This window comes from Phyllostomus discolor, chromosome 6 (genome assembly GCF_004126475.2).
Source record: "Phyllostomus discolor isolate MPI-MPIP mPhyDis1 chromosome 6, mPhyDis1.pri.v3, whole genome shotgun sequence".
Lineage (NCBI taxonomy): Eukaryota > Metazoa > Chordata > Mammalia > Chiroptera > Phyllostomidae > Phyllostomus > Phyllostomus discolor.
This window is the reverse complement of record NC_040908.2, coordinates 74348923-74368506: the sequence shown is the minus strand read 5'-3', so window position 1 is coordinate 74368506 and position 19584 is coordinate 74348923. Positions and strand designations below refer to the sequence as shown.

General features: G+C 39.8%; 1 protein-coding gene across 2 annotated transcripts in view; it reads left to right on the top strand.

Moving 5' to 3' along the window:
• Positions 1-15679, top strand: part of LOC114499990 (interleukin 18 receptor accessory protein) — a 35345-nt gene extending 19666 nt beyond the window's left edge. For both annotated transcript variants that reach the window (XM_036028345.1, XM_028516549.2), the window contains 6 exons: positions 2342-2407; positions 3806-3929; positions 6736-6887; positions 11215-11352; positions 14018-14191; positions 14943-15679. In XM_036028345.1, coding sequence (XP_035884238.1) covers positions 2342-2407; positions 3806-3929; positions 6736-6887; positions 11215-11352; positions 14018-14191; positions 14943-15331 — 1043 coding nt within the window. In that variant the 3' untranslated portion in view covers positions 15332-15679. The remainder of the gene's footprint in view (positions 1-2341; positions 2408-3805; positions 3930-6735; positions 6888-11214; positions 11353-14017; positions 14192-14942) is intronic.
• Positions 15680-19584: the final 3905 nt, after the last annotated feature.

Sequence of the window (19584 nt, the reverse complement as noted above, 5' to 3'; positions counted from 1 at the left end):
GGAACTGAGAGAGAAGAGGGGAAAGGATGGGGATAGGGTGAAAGCTAGGTTTTAAGTTGGGCACCTGGGTGGGCTTTCTGTAATTTACTGGTAGAAGATAGGATAGCATAGCAGAGCACAGCATAGCATATATATGGTCCAATATAAGGCACAGGTGTGAGAGGAACAGGTTTGATTCATGTTCTTAAGTGATGTCTCTGGTTGCTCTTTGAACAGATTTAGCAGAGGTGATAAGAAATGGCATTCTGATACATAAATAGAACATGATGATGAATTTTATCTGGAAGCTAAAAGAAAGAAGAAAATCAACAATGTTTTAGTTTTCTGGCCTGGAAAAGTTGGTAAATGGTGGCACAATTTGATGAGACAGAAAAGGCTGAAAAATAAGAAGTTCTGAGGAAGAAGTAGGTTTATAATTTTTTTTGTGTGGAAAAAATATAATTAATAAGTAATAATAGAAGAATAAACCCTATGTATATCATACTCACCTACTTTTGCCCCACCCTGTATTACACCTGAAAGGACTTCCATTTATTCCAATAATGATAACAAGTGGGTATTTGAGTAACCAGTTTGGAGATGCTTGGCTGGAGAAGTGAATGTGAGAGTGGCCAACATACATGTAATATGCAAAGCAAAAGACCTGAATGAGAATACCTAGGGAATGAGTATAGAAAGAAAAGAGTCCAGAGCTGAGGCCTAGTGCATTCCAATACTTGGACAGCTGTGGAGGAATCCCCTAAGGAGATGGAATAGGGGCATAAAAACAAAGAAAAACTGTCCTAGGCACAGTGACTGAAGTGTCTGAGGAAGGAAAGAATGATATACTACTGCCTCAAATGGTGAGGACTGGGAACTGATCATTGGATCTGGAAAGGCAGAGGTCATTATTTACCTTAGCAGGTGGTTGTCCATGGAAGGGTGAACAGGACAGCAGTAGAGGAAGTGAAATTGATGATGTAGGAGAGACATCATTTCAAGGACCAAGGCTTTCTGTATGGAAGACACCTAGAGAGTCAGCTGCACTACCCATGGAAAGAAGAACAAAAGAGCACTAGGAGAAACTGGGAAGAGAACTCATATCCACAGGAGGTGCAGAGGAGAGGAGCGCACTGCACAGAGACTGGGAGGTGAGCAGGAGAATACCAAAACAAGGACCTGAAAGAGGAGAGAGTTCCAAAGAGGGTGTGGCCAATGCTGTTTAGAATAAAGCAGATGAAAAATTCAGTTGTACCCAATGGATTTAGGTGCAAGGAGTTTTCTGGTAACTTTAGCCAAAGCAGTTTCAGTGGAGTGATAGAGGCAGAAATCAGATTCCTTGGGAGGTGAGGAAATAGAAGAAACAAGCATATAACACTCATTCAAGAATCTGGCTGAAACTGCCCTGGCTGGTGTGGCTCAGTAGATTGATGCTAGCCTGTGAAGAAAAGGGTCACTGGTTTGATTTCCAGTCAGGGCAAATGCCTGGGTTGTGGGCCAGGTCCCCAGTAGGGGCCGTGTGAGAGGCAACCACAGGGCAATGTTTCTCTCCCTCTCTTTCTCCCTCTCTTCCCTTCTCTCTAAAAATAAATAAATAAAATCTTTTAAAAAAAGAATTTGGTTGAAACCTAGGAGAATGAGTGAGGTAAGGATGTGAGGTGCAGGGTTTTATTCTTTTTTTAAAGACATAGAGACTGAGCATGGGTAAATGCTGAGTGGGAAGGAGAGAGAGAACATTAAAGACATAGGACAGAGATATTGTAATTGAGAAAAGGAGGTCCTGAAGAATTAAGAGAGGACATCCAGAGTAAAGGTGATTGATTTTGCTGTATCAGGAGATGGAACTTATTCTAGAGAAAGTTTGACTATGGAGGCACACTTGAAAGTTTGTGGCAGGTAGTTGAGAAATAAATGATTAATAAAGGATTGGACTCACCTTTATTTTGAGACAAACCATGAATTTAAGAATGGAGGTGGTAGACTCCAATCTGGCTGACTTGTATATTTTCTCAGGTGGGTTCTCCTTTGTGTTGGGTTACTCAGCCCCAAAAAGCAATTCTGTAGGGAAAGATGGAGATGGAGGCTTAAATCTGCAATGGGAAAGCAGGAGTGGTGTAGAAGAAAATGTACCCAGGCAGATATGGATTTATCAAAAACTAATGTTTTGCCAGCATCTGCACAGTCATTTTGGAAGCCTGCTTTTTGCATAAAACCTGAGTTTCTATCCTTATGACATATGAATAAAATTTGAAGAGGCAGACCCAAAACATAGAGATCTAAGTGTGCCCATGCGTGCACATCTTCAGCAAGCAGGCTTTCAGATCTCCCAGTGCAAATAATGATTTTCTTTTTCATGTTTTAGTAAAGGACACGACTCTCAAACCAGATATTCTAGAACCTGTCAAGGACATCCTGGAAGTAGAACTTGGTAAGGTGGGCTGAATTATCAAACTTGGAAGCAAGTCTGTGTGATATAAGAAAAAGAGAGTTAAATTCAAGCCACATAGAACTGGGCGTGAATCTTGACTCAGCCACTGATTAGTGTTGTGACCTTATAAGTCACTTACAGTAATCTTTCTAAGCCTCAGTTTTAAAATCTGTAAATAGGCAAAATAAAACTGACCTCACAAGGTTACAGTGAGAGATATAGGATAATATGTGTTAGGTGGCTGGTGCATTTGACATAGTCAATAGATTTTAGATTTGTTCTAATCTTCTTACCCCAGGAATAGATGATTACATATACTAAGTCCACAGGCTTGATTAGGTCTATAAATTTGACCGATTTACCAACTTGAGTATAATTAAGCTTTAAAAATATGGTGTTTGGTTTGGTCTTTAAGGTAATTATAGGATAATGCTATAATCCCCACTCAATTCATTTGTTTTTCAAAGTAGTGCCTTCTTTGGGTAGGAGGGCAAAATGGCTTTCCTATAGTCCCCTTTCATTTTGTCAACTTCAATAATATCTACATAGTACAAAACAGCCAAATAAGAGCTGCATTATTAATAATCAAGTACTAGTTACTTCAATAAAATAAGTGTTCTTTTAAATGTGAAAATATTTATCACAGAAATGAGAAAATAGATATTATACTAAAGGACCGGTAGGTGTTGGTATCAGTATAACCTGATTATAGAATTAGCAAAATGGGCAACAATACAAGAATGGAAGTAGAAAAAAAGGGGAAAATATTTAATTAAAAAATAAAGAAGTTTCATATGATCTTAAGTTGCAAAGATGAATTTTCAAATAGAATCCCTAACCATTTCATGGTTAGAATATTAAGTTTGAGGCAGAGCATATCTAGATATCCCTTATGAGAAAGTGGGGAGAAAGAGGGTAGTGTGATAAAATACATTCACATCCTTAGTCGACTGTCCAAAAAGCAACTGAATATCTAAATGATATCCTACATATTATTCTTCAAATTACATATTAGAGTAAGCTCATGATTTTTACTTAATATGCAAATATTGGTTAGAAAAATGTTTTTTATTGATACACTTGGTAATGCAACAACAGTGTTGGAAGACCGAGCTGGTTACTGAAACTTCATATTTTCTTGGTGTGTATTCTCAAACCATATTGAAACCCTTAGTGCTATGACCATACCAATCTTCATTTTAAGAACATATAGTTACATGTCTGAGATCTAAGTATTGTCCGCTAGAGACTAACATACATGGTTTCATTTGTTTCTGAATGAGAGACAGGTAGACATTTGTTTATTATTTCTGGCACAACTATTTTACCTATAAACCTGTTGCAACAGGAAACAGTCTTCATGGCTTCCTTCTTTTCTGTTGTCCCTTCATTTTTCAGGAAAGTCTTTGACTCTTTACTGCACAGCAAGATTTGGCTTCGAAAAGGACTTTAAACCTGTGATAAGATGGTACAGCAAAGATTCTGACCAGGAGTTAGAAATCCCGACAACTGAGGTGAGAAGGTAAGAAGGAAATTGGAGGACAATATTCTTTACAGCCCACAGTAAGTGCTTTCACCTTTGGAAACCTGCAAAATGTACACACAGAGATGAGCATACACACACATTTACACAGTTGATGGTGTAGCTACGAGCAACAACTAGAGGTGAAAATGAAAGTATGAAAGTGCATGTTAATTTTAAACGTGGAGGACAAATTCAGTTTACAACAGGGACATAAAATGAAATATTTAAGTTGCTATAAAGCTCAATTTGTAGCAACATTTTGATGTGGCTGCTGTAAACAACAAGCTAACAAGGAGACAGGCACACTGACCCAGACTGCTTAAATAGAAGCAGCATGTCCCACAAAAACAGGAGAATGCTGCCCACCATCCCCATTCCAACTCCCCATTTTCCCCAGTGCCATCCATTCAGAGTATCCAAATATGCAGAGTCATTAACAGTCCAGAAAGTATGAAATGAGGAAATGGTACAAGAATAAGGACAAAAATTATGTGGCCAAAATCTGGCCAAAAATTATGTGACGTGAGGAATAGTTTAGGCAATACAACCTGGGAAAGGAGACTCAGTAGTAGTATATGTCTTGAAGTGTTTGGAAGCTGCTCTGTTTTGTGACTAAACTAGACTGTTTAGTTCTTGAGAGCACAGAACCCAGATTAGTGGCCAGAATTTAATGGGAAGACAATATGGCTCAATAGAATGGAAAATTCTAGCCATTTGGATCTATCCAACTCCTCACAAAGCTGGACTCTGGTTTTTGGAGGGTTAAAGGCTTGGATTCAATCTGTTAGGTCTGTTGCTAAAAAATATAGTTCCTCATCTTTGTAAGATCTTTGCCAAAGTAATAGTCTATGGATTAAGCATATTTCTGATTTTTAAAACATTTTAATAAACCAATATAATGTATTTTGGTAGAATACAACACTACAAAAAAGTAAAGAACAGATTTTGGAAACTGATAAAATTTATCAAAAACTTCTAAAACCAGGACCACTGGATCCTCTATTATATGGTATTGCATCACAGTTCAAAGTAATCGAGTATCACAAAGAGAGTCTGTTCTGACTTCACACCGCCTTTGATGTGAAACTCTGTTTGCCCCCTATTGGAAATGTGACCCCATAAGTTTCCATCATGCCACTTACAATGCACCTTGCATTGTCCTTCTAAGGAGTGTATACAGTTGAGATGATATGCTTATCACAACTTCTAGTGGGTAAGAAGCATTCTGTGGAAAAAAGTTCGTATTATAGGCTCCAAGCAATATAGACTAATGTGTATGCATTATTCACATAAACAATATTCCTTAACATGAGTACAGACTAGAGATCAACAACTTTAGAGAATCCAAACTATGAATAAATGACGTGGCCACCAACCAGCAGTGACTGTGGAATGCTGCGGATGGCTCATGGAGACAGGAGAAAAACATACACAGAGACAAGCAGATCCTGTGGGGAAATAGAGATGGAACAGCCACTCTCTCTAGTGGGGACCGCCATGGCCACCCTCCCTAGGGGAGAGCGCCCCTAAGGGAGAGTGCCTTGTTCTCCCACCTGAGCAGGCTTTTATTGGATTTGTTTACATAAGAATTCAGGTAAAGCTCATTACTCATTGCCAGGAAGTAAGAATCAAACAATAGGTAACAAGGAAGTCTGAGGGCTTATTTTTTGAGTCAGGGTCAAAGAGCTGTAAAAAACTTTGAGGAACAAACTTCTTGCTTGGACCCTTATCATTCAATTGAGAGCATTCTAAACAGGATTTTACAGGATTTAAAAGCAGGCTTCACAGGATTTTACATATTCTTTCTTAGACCTGATCACCCGGGGAACCTGCCCTTTCCAGCACAGGGTGGCACAACCCTGTCATTGTTTCAGGCTTAGGTGGAGCAAGGGAACTAATGCAACCAAGAGATTAGGAGATTTTTTTGCAGACAATGAGGACTCAGGCTACATCAAAGCCGAGGGGCAAGGGTCCATCACCCCCTTTTGCTGTAGCCCCCAAAGTCCTTCCTCAGGGGCCTCCCACGTGATCATGCCTGTCTGAGATCGTTCCCCCCTTGGGGAATCTTACCCGTCATTGGCTAACTGACCAAGCATTGTGGGCCAGGCAGGGCGAAGTAAAAGGAGCAGAAGCGGTGCTCGTGCCAGGGAGATAAGCTTTTGTCTCCTTGTTGGCTTATGGTCCAAGGTCATTCCCTCAGCCTTAGCCTTGGTGGGGGTTGCAGCTTCTGATACCAGGCAGGGTGGTTCCCAGCAAATAAATGCCCAGACTCTCACTTCCTGGATGGGGTAGAATGGCACAGGCTGAAGAATCAGGCTGCTACATCCCAGTAGTGTGAACTAAGATTTACCTTCTGTGCCTGGTCTTCATTGCTAGCCAAGTTAAGATAATCATACCACTACTTTGTGGAATTTCTGTGAGGTGTGGAATGGAAAAGACCCCAATACCCCTCATTTTGTGCTTAGAAGACAGCCTGATACATAGTAAGACCTCTGTAGAAGTTAGTCACTTTTAATATTACTAAGTTATTGCTAGAACGTGTTTTCAGGTGAAATTCTTAGAGCAAGAAAGGTCAGTTGAGGCCCATAAATAAATTATATCTTAGTGTTAGTGCTTAGAACAATGTTTGCAGATTCAATTTTTTTAAATGAGCTCAACTGTATTATGTTCTTTTGGCATCTCCTACTGTGTGACCCTATGGCTCTTCAAAAAGCCAGACTGTTTGCTATTTACACAAGTTCTGAATACTGAAAATGGGTGCCACTTTATCTACTGAACCAGTGTGATATTTTTTCTTTCCTAGTGTTAAAGCCACTTTTGAGGATGAAATCATCAAGTGTGTTGTCCACTTGAAAGAAGTTACTCAGAGTGATCTTCACAAGACATTCATTTGCTTTGCCCAGAATTCCATTGGGAACACTACCCAATCTATCCAACTGAAGGAAAAGAAAAGAGGTAAGCCTGGGACATTACTGCAGAATGCATACAACTGTTTTTATCTGAAGGGAGAATAATTTTCTTAAATAAAAGTGATGATGTTATCAAATAAAATTGGGAGTTTGGCTACTAACACCCAAAAGGCAAACTCTAGAGGCAGAGACTGGTGAGGAAGGAAAGAGGCTTTTATTCAAATGCTGGATGATATGGGGACTCCCTGTTACAAAGCTCATCTCTTCTATATAACCCAGACAAAACCCAGCTTTCCTCAGCAAAATGAAAATAAAAGGCAGCCACCAGAGTTCCTGCTCCATTTTAAAGTACCATGTTTTGGAGCCTGAGCCAAGTGCTAAGTGGTCATCTGAGTAGCTTAGCTTGTTCCCAGCTGCTGTCCAGCTTCAGGATCTCTCCTGAAGGAGGCTGTGTGTGGAGCCAGAGTGGCCATGGACATGCAGCTGCTAGGACTGAAAATTCCAAGCCTCCCAGGACAGAGAGTACATGAATTCACCAGAAGATGCTCCATCAGGTTAGGAAGAGAGAGACAGAGACAGAGACAGAGATAGAGACAGAGACAGAGAGACTCCCTCTTGGAGGCCATGGGCCACATGACTGCTAACACCACATGGAGAAGACAGGCCAGTACACCATCCAAGTATAAGTCTTGAATAGCAAGTGATAAGCAAGAGAGTGTTCATCTGTTCCCCTGGGTTTATACTAACCTTGGGTGTGGGATGGGTCAGGTGCTTTTTCAGAATGGCCAATTAACTTCTCAAAATTTTGTACGTTTTGGATAGATCCACTTCCTATCCAATCCTTTCTTTCCCCAAGCTACACTGCAGGCCTCTTTAGTACAGCACTTATCCCTGCCACTATTTTAACTGCTATTGCACATGTACCTGCCTTCCCCTAGTCCCACCCCCAATGTGGTACTGAAAGAGGGTAGGAGGTTTGTTTCCTCTGTTCAATGATCTTGCTAGCCTTGTGCATGCTTAGTGTAAGAACCTTTCTCTGCCACCATTACGGCTATAAAGGACACTCCTGTGGCATTCTGTCAACTCCTTACATCCCATTCCTTACTCTCTGTATGAGGTAAGTTGCCCACACTGGGGCCCCCTGAGAGAGAGCAACTAAACCAAAAACCTAAGTAAAATGACCCTGGAAACCCACATGGCCTCTCAGGTAGTGCCGAGAGTGACTTCAGTGAGAAGGGCAGGGCATCTGTAGCCAGGAGCAAAACTTCTGCATGGAGGGCATAGGGAGCTGAATGTCCACAAGGTACATGCTTGGTTACTTGGGAAATGTAGCTTCATGCTTGTGGGACCTGGCACTGTGCTTTGAAACTCAATGTCCTCACCATGACCCTAGGTAGTTCATGAAGGCCTTACTCAAACCTCTGACCTCCACCCCATTCCCCAAGGAACAGGGCTTGGGGCATGAGCGGCTCCCAGGTCCCATTCCCATAGCCTAGCTCTATCTCCCACTGTGGTCCTTCCTGTTCTCCACCCTCAGCCCACTCCCAGAGAGCCAGACTGGCTGTCTATTGGTATCAGTGATTGTAGCAATTAATATTTATTATGGAAGACAATGTTCTATTCACTTTGCTGTGTTAACTCATTTAATACCTTGGTCAAGGCCACACACAACAAGTTTCATATCAGTGATCCAGAGATGGTCCTCTTAACCCACATTTTGTGTATTGGGGTTATGTCAGAATAGCCTATCATTCATGCATTCATTCACTCATTCATTCTACAAATACCTATGCATACTCCATGCGATAGGTAATGTCGCAAAGTCATAGGTCCCTTTCCTATTTTTATTTTCTGGCTTCCAAATACAGAAAGCATGATGATTAGGTACTAGAGAGTGAAGGTGTGAAAATGTAATTTTTCTCAGTGTCCAGAAGTATATATGTGTATCAAAGATCATAACTTTTTAAAGCAGGAGTGTATGTTCCTGGTAAGGAATAGTTTCTAATTTGTTAAAGAGGATTCTCAGAGATGAAGTTGATATCATTCATTCATTCAACTGATAAATTATTTTAGAACAGATGATTGTGAATCTCATGAGGCAAATAAGAAAAAATTTATGCCTGGTCAAGAGTGGATTCTCTGTGAAGTTGTATTTCATGAGTCAGGTGTTGTGGAGGGTGCAAAAGTTTGCTAGACATAGCTTCTGGACTCTGGAAGTGTAGACTTTAGTAGGGACAGTAATGGATGAAAATAATTTACAACATACAATGAGAGGGTTGCAAATGTGTTGTGTAGAAGTTCATGGGAAAAAAAACACTTCCAGCAAGATGGAGGCATAGGTGGACTGACCGTTCCTCCACGCACAACCAAGATTAGAACAACAACAATTTAGAGGCAGAATAACACCCAGAACTGATAGAGAATTTATCTGAATGGAAGTTGGACAGCCAAGAAGTTGAAGTAGACCTGTTCATCCAGACCAGTAGGAGGAACGGAGACGAGCACAGGTCGCAGTGCGTGGAGTGTGGGGAGAGCTGGGCACCTAAGGCAACCGGGAGTGAGTAAGCCATCCAGGGCGTGCAGCGGGTGGACCCTGAGTACACAAGCGGCTACTGGAGGACCCAGTGAGGTTGCGATTGTGGACCAGGGCAGAGCAGGCAGCCTAGGATCCCAGGGAAGGGGCTGAGATCCCAGGAGAGTGGGGCTGCTGCCATTGTTACCCCCCACCCCCACAGACAATGTCACAACCTAGCGACTGGGGTGCCCAGCCCCAGTGAACACCTAAGGCTCTGCCCCTCACCGTAACAGGAGTGACCAGACCGGAAAAAAAAGAGAGAGCGATGGCTCAAATAGAAGAACAAATCAGTGCCCCAGAACTCATCCTTTTGAGCAACCAGGAAATAGCTAACCTATCAGATGCACAGTTCAAAACACGGGCGATCAGGAAGCTCACGGAATTGGTTGATTTTGGGCGCAAATTAGATGAAAAAAAATGCAGGTTACCATAAAAGAGATGAAGGAAAATGCACGGAGAACCAACAGTGATAAGAAGGAAACTGGGACCCAAAACAATAGAGTGGACCAGAAGGAAGAAAAAAGAAACCAAACAGGAAATAATGAAGAAATAAGAATTCAAAAAAATGAGGAGAAGCTTAGGAACCTCCAGGACATCTTTAAATGTTCCAGCATTCGAATTATAGGGGTACCAGAAGGAGAAGAGGAAAAGCAACAGATTGAGCACGTATTTGAACAAATAATAAAGGAGAACTTCCCCATTCTGGCAAAGGAAATAGACTTCCAGGAAATACAGGAAGCTCAGGGAGCCCCAAAGAAGTTGGACCCAAGAAGAAACACACCAAGGAACATCATAATTACATTAGCCAAGGTAAAAATGAAGGAGAGAATCCTAGAAGCAGCAAGAGATAAGGGGATAGTAACCTACAAAGGAGTTCCCATCAGACTGTCAGCTGATTTCTCAAAAGGAACCTTACAGGAGAGAAGGGGCTGGAAAGAAATATTCCAAGTCATGAAAGGCAAGTGCCTACATCCAAGATTGCTCTATCCAGCAAAGCTTTCATTTAGAATGGAAGGGCAGATAAAGTGCTTCTCAGATAAGGTCAAGTTAAAGGAGTTCATCATCACCAAGCCCTTATTTTATGAAATGTTAAAGGGACTTATCTAAGAAAAGAAGACAAAGAAAAAACATGTATAGTAAAAGGACAGCAAACTCACAATTATTAACAACCACACCTAAAGCAAAACCAAAAGAAACTAAGCAAACAACTAGAACAGGAACAGAACCACAGAAATGGAGATCACATGGAGGGTTAGCAACAGGGGAGTGGAAGGAGGAGAGAGGGGGGAAAAGGCACAGAGAATAAGCAACATAGATGGTAGGTAGAAAATAGACAGGGGGAGGGTAAGAATAGTATGGGAAATGTAGAAGCTAAAGAGCTTATAAGTATGACAAATGGACATGAACTAAAGGGGGGAATGTGGGTGGGAGAGGGTGTACGGGGGGAAAATGGGACAACTGTAATAGCATAATTAATAAAATATTTAAAAAATAGGACAAATAAAAAAAGAAGTTTATGGGAAAAATGAGTAAAAATGGTTGTGATAAGTTTCCTAGGCCATGGCTAATCAGGAACTGCCCATTTCCCCAAGTTCTCTCCAGTTCGTTGTAAGACAGTTCCCTTAGGATGTGATTTAAAGCATTTTGCATTCAAGAGAAATGCTTCTGATAGCAGTGATATTGATAAAAATAATTGGACCAGAAAGGGCTTTGGGTGGGCCCACAGAATTGGCCTGGATAAGGTCTTGCCACAGGATTGTGTTTCTGCATTTGCTCAAGGTTGCCATGTTTTCCCCAGTGGTGTTCCTGTACATCCTACTCGGCACCATCATGACTCTAGTAGGCATGTTAATGGCAACTGCTCTCCTCTTCATGTACTGGATTGAAATAGTGCTACTGTACCGAACCTACCAGAACAAGGATGAGACACTCAGGGGTAAGGTGATTCCAGCTTTGCTGTGACTTTTCCCCTCGGTACTGACTTAGACAGAGGAGCTCCAAAAATGGATAACCCCTGATGGATAAGGTCATGTTCCTCAGGCTTTGAGATTTCTTCCAGATCTGATGCTGTACACCTGTGAGGTCTGGGAGCAGGTAGAGAAAGTAAGTCTCTTTTTATTCCAGTTACCAGGAATCTCACAAATGATGCTATTATCAGACATGCTGAACTTGAAAATAATCTTGCTGCTAACCAACTTAAAGCAATATGGTAAATGACTTAACATCTCTGTGCCTTTGTGTCCCCTTCAGTAAAATGGAATTGTAACCACAATTTCAGTCTCAATGAATGCTGTGAGTGCTCATGGGGTTAAGACATCTTAAGTTTTTAGGACAGCATCTAACATGTAGTGAACACTCAGTACTATTATTATCTCATGAGTACCAAGTTCTTGCCAATCAAGTGTATTGGCTACTTGAATTGTCACAGCAATCCTATAAGCCAGAAAGAAAGACCTAAAGTCATATGCCCCAACTTGAACAGCTGGGCTATGTTAGAGCTTGGGATTTGGACCCAAGCAGTTTGATTTATAGCCCCCATTAATTATTAACTTGGTCAGCCTTATCTGTAAAATGAGGGACTTGAAATTGATGGACATATCCCCAAAATTGTGAAGATCTGTAAGATGCAAGTACCATATACTATTAATGATGTAGATAGTTTTCCATGAGATAGGATAATGATGTTTGTTAACATTTGTTTCTTCAGAACAGAATAACTATTTCTGTGTTTTTCTAGTCCTAGAATCCCTGAGATTAGGATGTTTGCAGTTTTAGCAAATAACTCTGTTGCTTGGAAAGAGAAGAAGCTCCTCTGCTGGACTCCAGAGCTAATTCCTTATCTGACAGGCCTCTCCATACAATGCTTCCACACAAGGAACTCAGAGAGAGCTGTCCTATCTCTGGGGAAATGGGAGTCAAGAAATATACCAGTCACACCTTTTAGATTGGCGGACTAAACCTTTTGGCATTTCTGGGCCACACTGGTAGAAGAGTTATTTTGGGCCAAATATTAAATACACAAACACTAATAAAAACAAAAAAAATCTCATAATGTTTTAAGTAAATTTACAATTTTGTGTTGGACCACATTCATAGCCACCCAGGGCTGCATGCAGCCTGTGGGCCGTGGGTTGGACACCCCTGCTTTAGACCAATTATTGAGAATACATATTAGAAATCCTTAAGTCAAGAGTGTTCTTGAGATTTATTTATTTTTAAAGTTAGCTTTTTTTAATTAAGCCAATTATCTAATCAATGTCTTAATCGTTTCCTTGGATAACTTAATACTTCTTTTACTAAAATGCTATTTATCTTAAGATTCTAGAGCTGGCACAGAAGGGTCAACCAACTGTGAAACATTTAAATATGCACTTTCTCCTTTTACTTTGCATGGACACTAGAATTCTGAAGGGAGCAGAACCCGGGTTTCAAGCACAATGATTCAGTGCCCTCTATGACCAATCTAATGTTATTCAGCAAAACAACTGCTTCCTTTGATACTGATGATGAACACACAAATCCTAGTTCGCTGGACTTTCCTATGGATATGAAAGGAATTGAGTCAACTATAGTGTGTTATATATTTACCCATGAATGTCCTTCTTTCAATCTGTGTAACCAATAGCTTCCTAGCATAGACCCCTGGGCCTCTGCTCCCTGGCACCTTCCTTTCTGGATTCCAGACCTCCTCCACTCTCCCTTCCTTTTCTATTTCTGGCCTCTACCACTAGGGCTCTTCTTAGGTCCACATTGAACAAGTGTAATTCTAAGCTGCACCAGCAGCCAGTGCTACTACTATTTTGTAACAATATTATTTTGCAGGCAGTGTGCAAAGTGCTGGAATATGAGCCAGGTGTGTCCAATTCTGAAGCCCATGAGTTAACTTTGGAGGTTTTCTACCACTTTCAAGAGTTCTTTAGCATGATCCCATAATCAATGTTCATTTCTAATCATTTAGTCAATAGTATGAGACCAAAAAATATTCTGAAATAAGCTCTATAAATATAGAATCCCAATTAGAAGGCAGGGTAAAGGATATTTATCTTGTGTCTGCTATGAGTCAGACCCCAAGCTTGTCATATACGTTATCTCAAGCAACCCTGAAAGTAGCCTACTGGGTAGTTATCATTGCTTCATTTCACACATGGCATGCAAGCAGAGGTATATGTGCCATCAGCTCTTTAATGTGCAGAGTGCTGAGTGTCAGCAGTGCTTTGCTCACTGGATATCATGCTTTGATGGAGTAAACTTTGCTGTGTAATGAATGAGAGAGCAACACTGCAGATGCAAGGAAAGCTCAGAGGAACCTCAAAGAGCTTGTGATTTATCACAGAAGGCCCCAGCTATTGGATCTGACATCAGTGGAACTGCAGGAATTCTTCAGAATTTGATTCTAATTTTTGGGCAGACAATAAATTCCACTCAGCAGTGTGATTTTGAAATGGACTCAGCTGCTGTTTTTAAGTTTTTTAAATCAATTCAGTAATGATCCCAACTCTTAATTCTCATCCATTTATCATATGTTTCAAGTGTGCATAGATATACCGTGATAGCAGAAAATCTGTAAATGGCTTAGATTTTTAATCATTCCTCTCCTTCAGATAAAAAGGAATTTGATGCTTTCATCTCTTACGCGAAATGGAGCTCTTTTGAGAGTGAAACCACCTCATCTGTGAACGAGGAAAACTTGGCCCTGAATCTATTCCCTGAAGTTTTGGAAAACAAATATGGGTACACCTTGTGTTTGTTTGAAAGAGACGTGGCTCCAGGAGGAGGTAAGTCCTACATGCCAGGAGCAAGTATAAAACAAAAGGGCCAGTTAAACACAAGTACTCTCTAAGTTATCCTGTTACTCTTTCTGTTCGGATATATATTTTCTGGAAGGTTTCATGAGCTTAGAACTTTTTGGGCAACAATACAGAAAAATATGTGTTGCACAGACCTGTACCATCACCTAAAAAATCCATCTTCAGAATAAAAGGTAATATCAGGCCATAGGGAGGTCTTTCCTGGTTCTTCAGCAGTAAGTCATCTGTCCTTCCAAACAGGTGGTCCCTTTGCATTCTGGGACTTTGTCTGCAACAAATCTCAACACTGGATTAAGCAGGCTCCTTGAGTTTGGGCCCAGGCCTGGCCTTGCATCAGAAGTGCAGACCTCATCCCCTCCTGATGACCTCTCGTGCCTCTGATACCTCAGATACCCCACTTAGGAGCCTGAACATTCCATTGTCCTCTGTTTTCCCAGCCTACCTTGTTCCAACAAGCTTTGCTCCTAGAGGAATTGATAATTTGAGGACACAGAACATAAGGGAGAACTGTAAAATTGAGAGTCACTAGACATTAGAGTATGTCTTCAACTACTGGTAAAGTTGATATAGAGAATGTGCTATAGTCAACCATGTTTCTTTCCTCCTTCCATGAGTGTCTGTGGCAAGAAACCCTCTGGGCAGATCTGGGACAGTCAGGATTATTGTGACTCAAGGTTTAACAACAACAGTTGCAATTAATTTAATTCTTTATTTCCAGTGTATGCAGAAGACATTGTAAGCATTATTAAGAAAAGTAGAAGAGGAATATTTATCTTAAGCCCCAGCTATGTCAACGGACCCAGTGTCTTTGAACTACAAGCAGCAGTGAATCTTGCCTTGGATGATCAAACACTGAAACTCATTTTAATTAAGTTCTGTTCCTTCCAAGAGCCAGCGTCTCTACCTCATCTTGTGAGAAAAGCTCTCCGGGTTTTGCCCACAGTCACTTGGAGAGGCTTAAAATCAGTGCCTCCCAATTCTAGGTTCTGGACTCAAATGCGCTACCACATGCCTGTGAAAAACTCTAAGGGATTCACATGGAACTATCTCAGAATTATCTCAAGGATTTTTTTCACTGGTAAGACTCAGGAAAGCAGAAACCACTAGGAGGAGCTCCCAGCCCAGGGAATGGGGAGCTGGGCCCTAAACCACCTCCCTCCAGTCCTGGAGAGCAGAGATGTTGATGGATGGATGGAACATATAGCATGGATCTGGCTGATCTAAAATAGAAGGTGTTTGGCCAACCCTGAGTGAGTGCAACAGGCACTGGGATGACCCTGAAGCTGTGGTTAGGTCCTCTGATTTCCTAGACTGGACAGGCACTCTCACACATTCATTATGTACCTCCCTAAGACTTTCTTAGTGGTCAACAGAATCAGCAAATGCATTCACTTTTACTTTGTGGCTATAGACTATCATGTCTGCTATGAATTGTACATGTAAATTTATATATATTTGCAATAAAATAAATATTATTTTATTAGAAACAATTGCTTTATACTTTGTCAAAACTTTTCTGTAAAGAAGACAATTCTTACTCCATGTTCACCCATTAACTCTGGAGCACAGAAAAGAAGTAGGAAAGGCAGATACCAGGGAATGAGGAGCACAGAAGGCCACACTTAATCTTTGCTATGTTCTTGTGGGAAGTGACACCTCTGGGCAGATGAATTGGAGGAAGGAACTGTTTCCATTGAGCTGATGCAGCCCTGTGCCAAGACACAAGTCTTGGGTAGTGGAGTAGGGATATTTTAAGCTTCTCCTTGTCCCCTGGGTTTTTATGCAGAACCTGAAGTACAAAACCTTGCTCTGGGCCAATTGAGCTAGGGACCCTCTAGGCAAAAATGAGAACCAATGAAAGGCAGTGGCAAGAGTTACCTGCCAAGATAAGAGACTGGGAAACAAGTTTGCACACTGGTTAAAAGATAGCAATAATGTAACTTTAACAGAGCTTCTGTCTGAGCCCTTTGCTGGTTGAAGTTGATACTTCTTATATATGCTTCCTGAACTATGATCTCAGTTGAAGTTCTCTTAGGTAATGGATTATTTGCTGGAAGACCAAGTGGTTGTTCCTGATAGACAAGAATTTCATTCTCATAAATTTGTTTTCTTACTGAGGGTTCAAATAGTGTTCTAGTCACATATGAATATAAAATCTTTATGTTTTCTCATCCCTGATGGAATGGGATGATTCATCTGAGTGATAAAGAAAAGCAGCTTCTGGACTCATTCACATGTAATGTGTCACATCCACTGTATAAATGTGACCCAGGTTTGGAGTGGCTAAAATTCATTGTCATCTGGCCACTGATTGGAGCCTGTGTGAAATGCTCTGAAGTTCTTTTTTTCACAGAGGAGCCCACATCATAAAAACCACTGTGGCTTTGGCACCAAGTAGCATCCTTGTTGGGAATACCAGTGATAAAGTTAAAGATGAGTTGAAGGGTATACATTATTCCTGCAGGAAGTTTCTTGTGGGAAGGCTCATTGTAGGGTCTCGGTGGGGAAAAACCCATACTGTCATTGTGACTTTGTGTTATGGGGAAGGCCAGAGTGCCTATTTTTCCTACCAAAAACTCTCTGGGATCTAAGACTCAGATACCTCTAATGGTTAGTCTATCTAGATTTATTTTATCCTAAAATAAATATTGGTCTAGAGTTCTGTTCTGAGCTTAACAGAAACCCAAACTGAGTCACTGGTTTGTATGTACAGACACACACAAAGAATTATCTTGGTCTAACATTACAGAATACACTCTTTCCAAGTTAGTAGGCACACTGAAGATGACAAATTCAGGACAAAGGTTTATTTACATTTTTTACATGTAAATGAATCAATACAAAGTGGACAACCAAAACAAATTTTCTTTATATAGAATGATGGTAATTAAACATTTAAATTCAGTGAATACAACGTGAAGGGAGTATTATTTTGCACAAGCCCTTCCAAATAGGTGGTGCTATTATCTGGTTCACACTTATTTTCCAAATATAATTTTCATAGACCAAGTGAATTTCTCACTCTGACAATGTGTTCTAGTTTGGATGATAGTCACCCTACTTCTAACACAGTAGAATACTCCTTACTGGCCCTGGATAATATTTCACAGAAAGCAGATATCACAGTTCTCTTGGTCTTTTCTGAGCTTTAATACCTATATTTACTATCTGTATTATTTTCAGGTCACAGTTGGAATAAGCATACACTACCTTAACTTTTCTACTCATTCTAGCTATAAAACCTAGAAAAATGCATAGAAAATCAGTGTGAGCATTATAAAAATAAGTAGAAGCAGGAAGATTGGAGAAGCCAAGAATTCAAAGTCACAGAGTTTTAATTTTCTCCAATACTCCCTGGTTTAGACTCAGTGCAGTCTGAAACCCAGAAATGAACATTAATGGTAATAGAAAGAGTTCCAGAAGTTCTCTAATTCTGCATTGAAGGACGGGGAAAAAAGTTTCTTACCACTCCCACATTTTTTCCTCTCTCTTTTGCTTGCCAGCCCCTGTGCAATTCTTGATGGTGGTAGTTGTACCAGCAAAAACTCAAGAGCCTAAATCTGTGAGGAAAGCAAATTGTCCACTGTGATAAAAGGACCTGTGGCCCCAAATGAGTGTTACAAATTTCTAATATTTTTTTTCCCTCTTTGTCTTCTTATGATTTGGCTGTGGAGATGGAAGAAGTTGTGGAAAGTGCACTTCATAGTGGGGTATATAAAACACCAATGTACTGGCCAGAATGGAAGTATAGGAAGCTTATGAGTCCAGAAAGTACCATGGAGATTGCAGGCAAAGGGGAGCCCAGGAAAGTAAACCAATAATGTTGTTTCCAAACTCCCAAGCTCATCCCTCTATTGCATATGCATGAATCTAACATTAAATAGAATACCATAAGCTTTGAGGATAACACAGACTACTTCTTAAGTTCCAGACTGACTAAAGTAAGGTACATATATGGAGCCAGTCTAAGTAGAATGGAAAGATAGTGAAACAAGACTGACTTTGAAACCACAGGGCTAGTGAGAACTTGGGGCTTGAATCAACTGGGTCAACTGCCTGCTAAAATTTTTTTAAAAATAGCATTGGTCATAGTATGTCAACAAGATCTAGCATTGCATAACCAAATATTTAAAGTATTCAGAATACAACCTATTGAAAGCAAAAATTATAACATTTTTGTGATAAGATTCTCAATGTAGGTAGATGTGATATTAGTCAACTACAATACAAAGGAAGGAGTGTAAGGATATATATACCACTTGAAGTAGTGAAACACTAATTCTAAGTAGAAAGTGAAAACATATAATTATATTTTAATCCCTTGTGCAACCATTAAAACAAATAAAATATATTAATATAACATGATAGATAAATTAAAATGGAATAATACAAATGGTCAAATATCCCAAAAGTAGGAGAGAATGAAAATAAGGGAACAAAAAACTGAGAAATAAACAGAAATCAAATAATAAAGTGGTAGATTTAAATCCAAACATATCAACAATTACAGTAAATGTAACATGTATTAGTATAGTATTCAGAACACCAAGAGTATTAGAATAGATTTTTAAAAACTGACCCACTCAATTAATCCCTCTACAGTAACCACATTTCAAATATGATGATATAGGTAGGTTAAAGGAAAAGTTTACTTACAAATATATTATGTGAACATGAATTTAAAGGAAAGTTAGAGTACCTATGTTAACATCAGCTTAACCAAACTTTAGGGTAAAGAAAATTACCAGGGATGAAGATGATATCACATGAAACAAACATTTGCCAAGAAGACATACAATCATAATTGTGTATGCACAAAACAACAGAGATTCAAACCACATAAAGAAAAAACTGACAGAACTAAATTAGAAATAGACAAGCCCACACTTGTAGATAGAAATGTTAATATTCTTCTCTCAGATACTGATAAAATTAGTAAACAGAAATTCAGCAATGATTTAAATGAACTGAAAAGTACTACTTAATTCTTAATCATTGCGTCTACCAGATGATATAGAACATACTACCCAACAACAGAAGAATACACACAGGAAATTATCTAAGAATTTTCTTACCAACATCCTAAGTCATAAAACAAACATTAACAAAATAAAATAATTATATGAAGTAGGTTCTCTATTTATAACATTTACAATAGAAATTAATACAAGAAAGATGACAAAAAAACCCTCAAAATACTTGAAAACTAAAGAGCATATTACTAAGTAATCCCTGAGTAAAAGAGGGAGTCTTAAGGGAAATTAAATAATATTTTGAACTTAAAAAAATACACCATATCAAAATTTGCAAGATGAGGTATATAGGAGACCATTCTGTGTGGCATGGGCCCAGCTCCCACA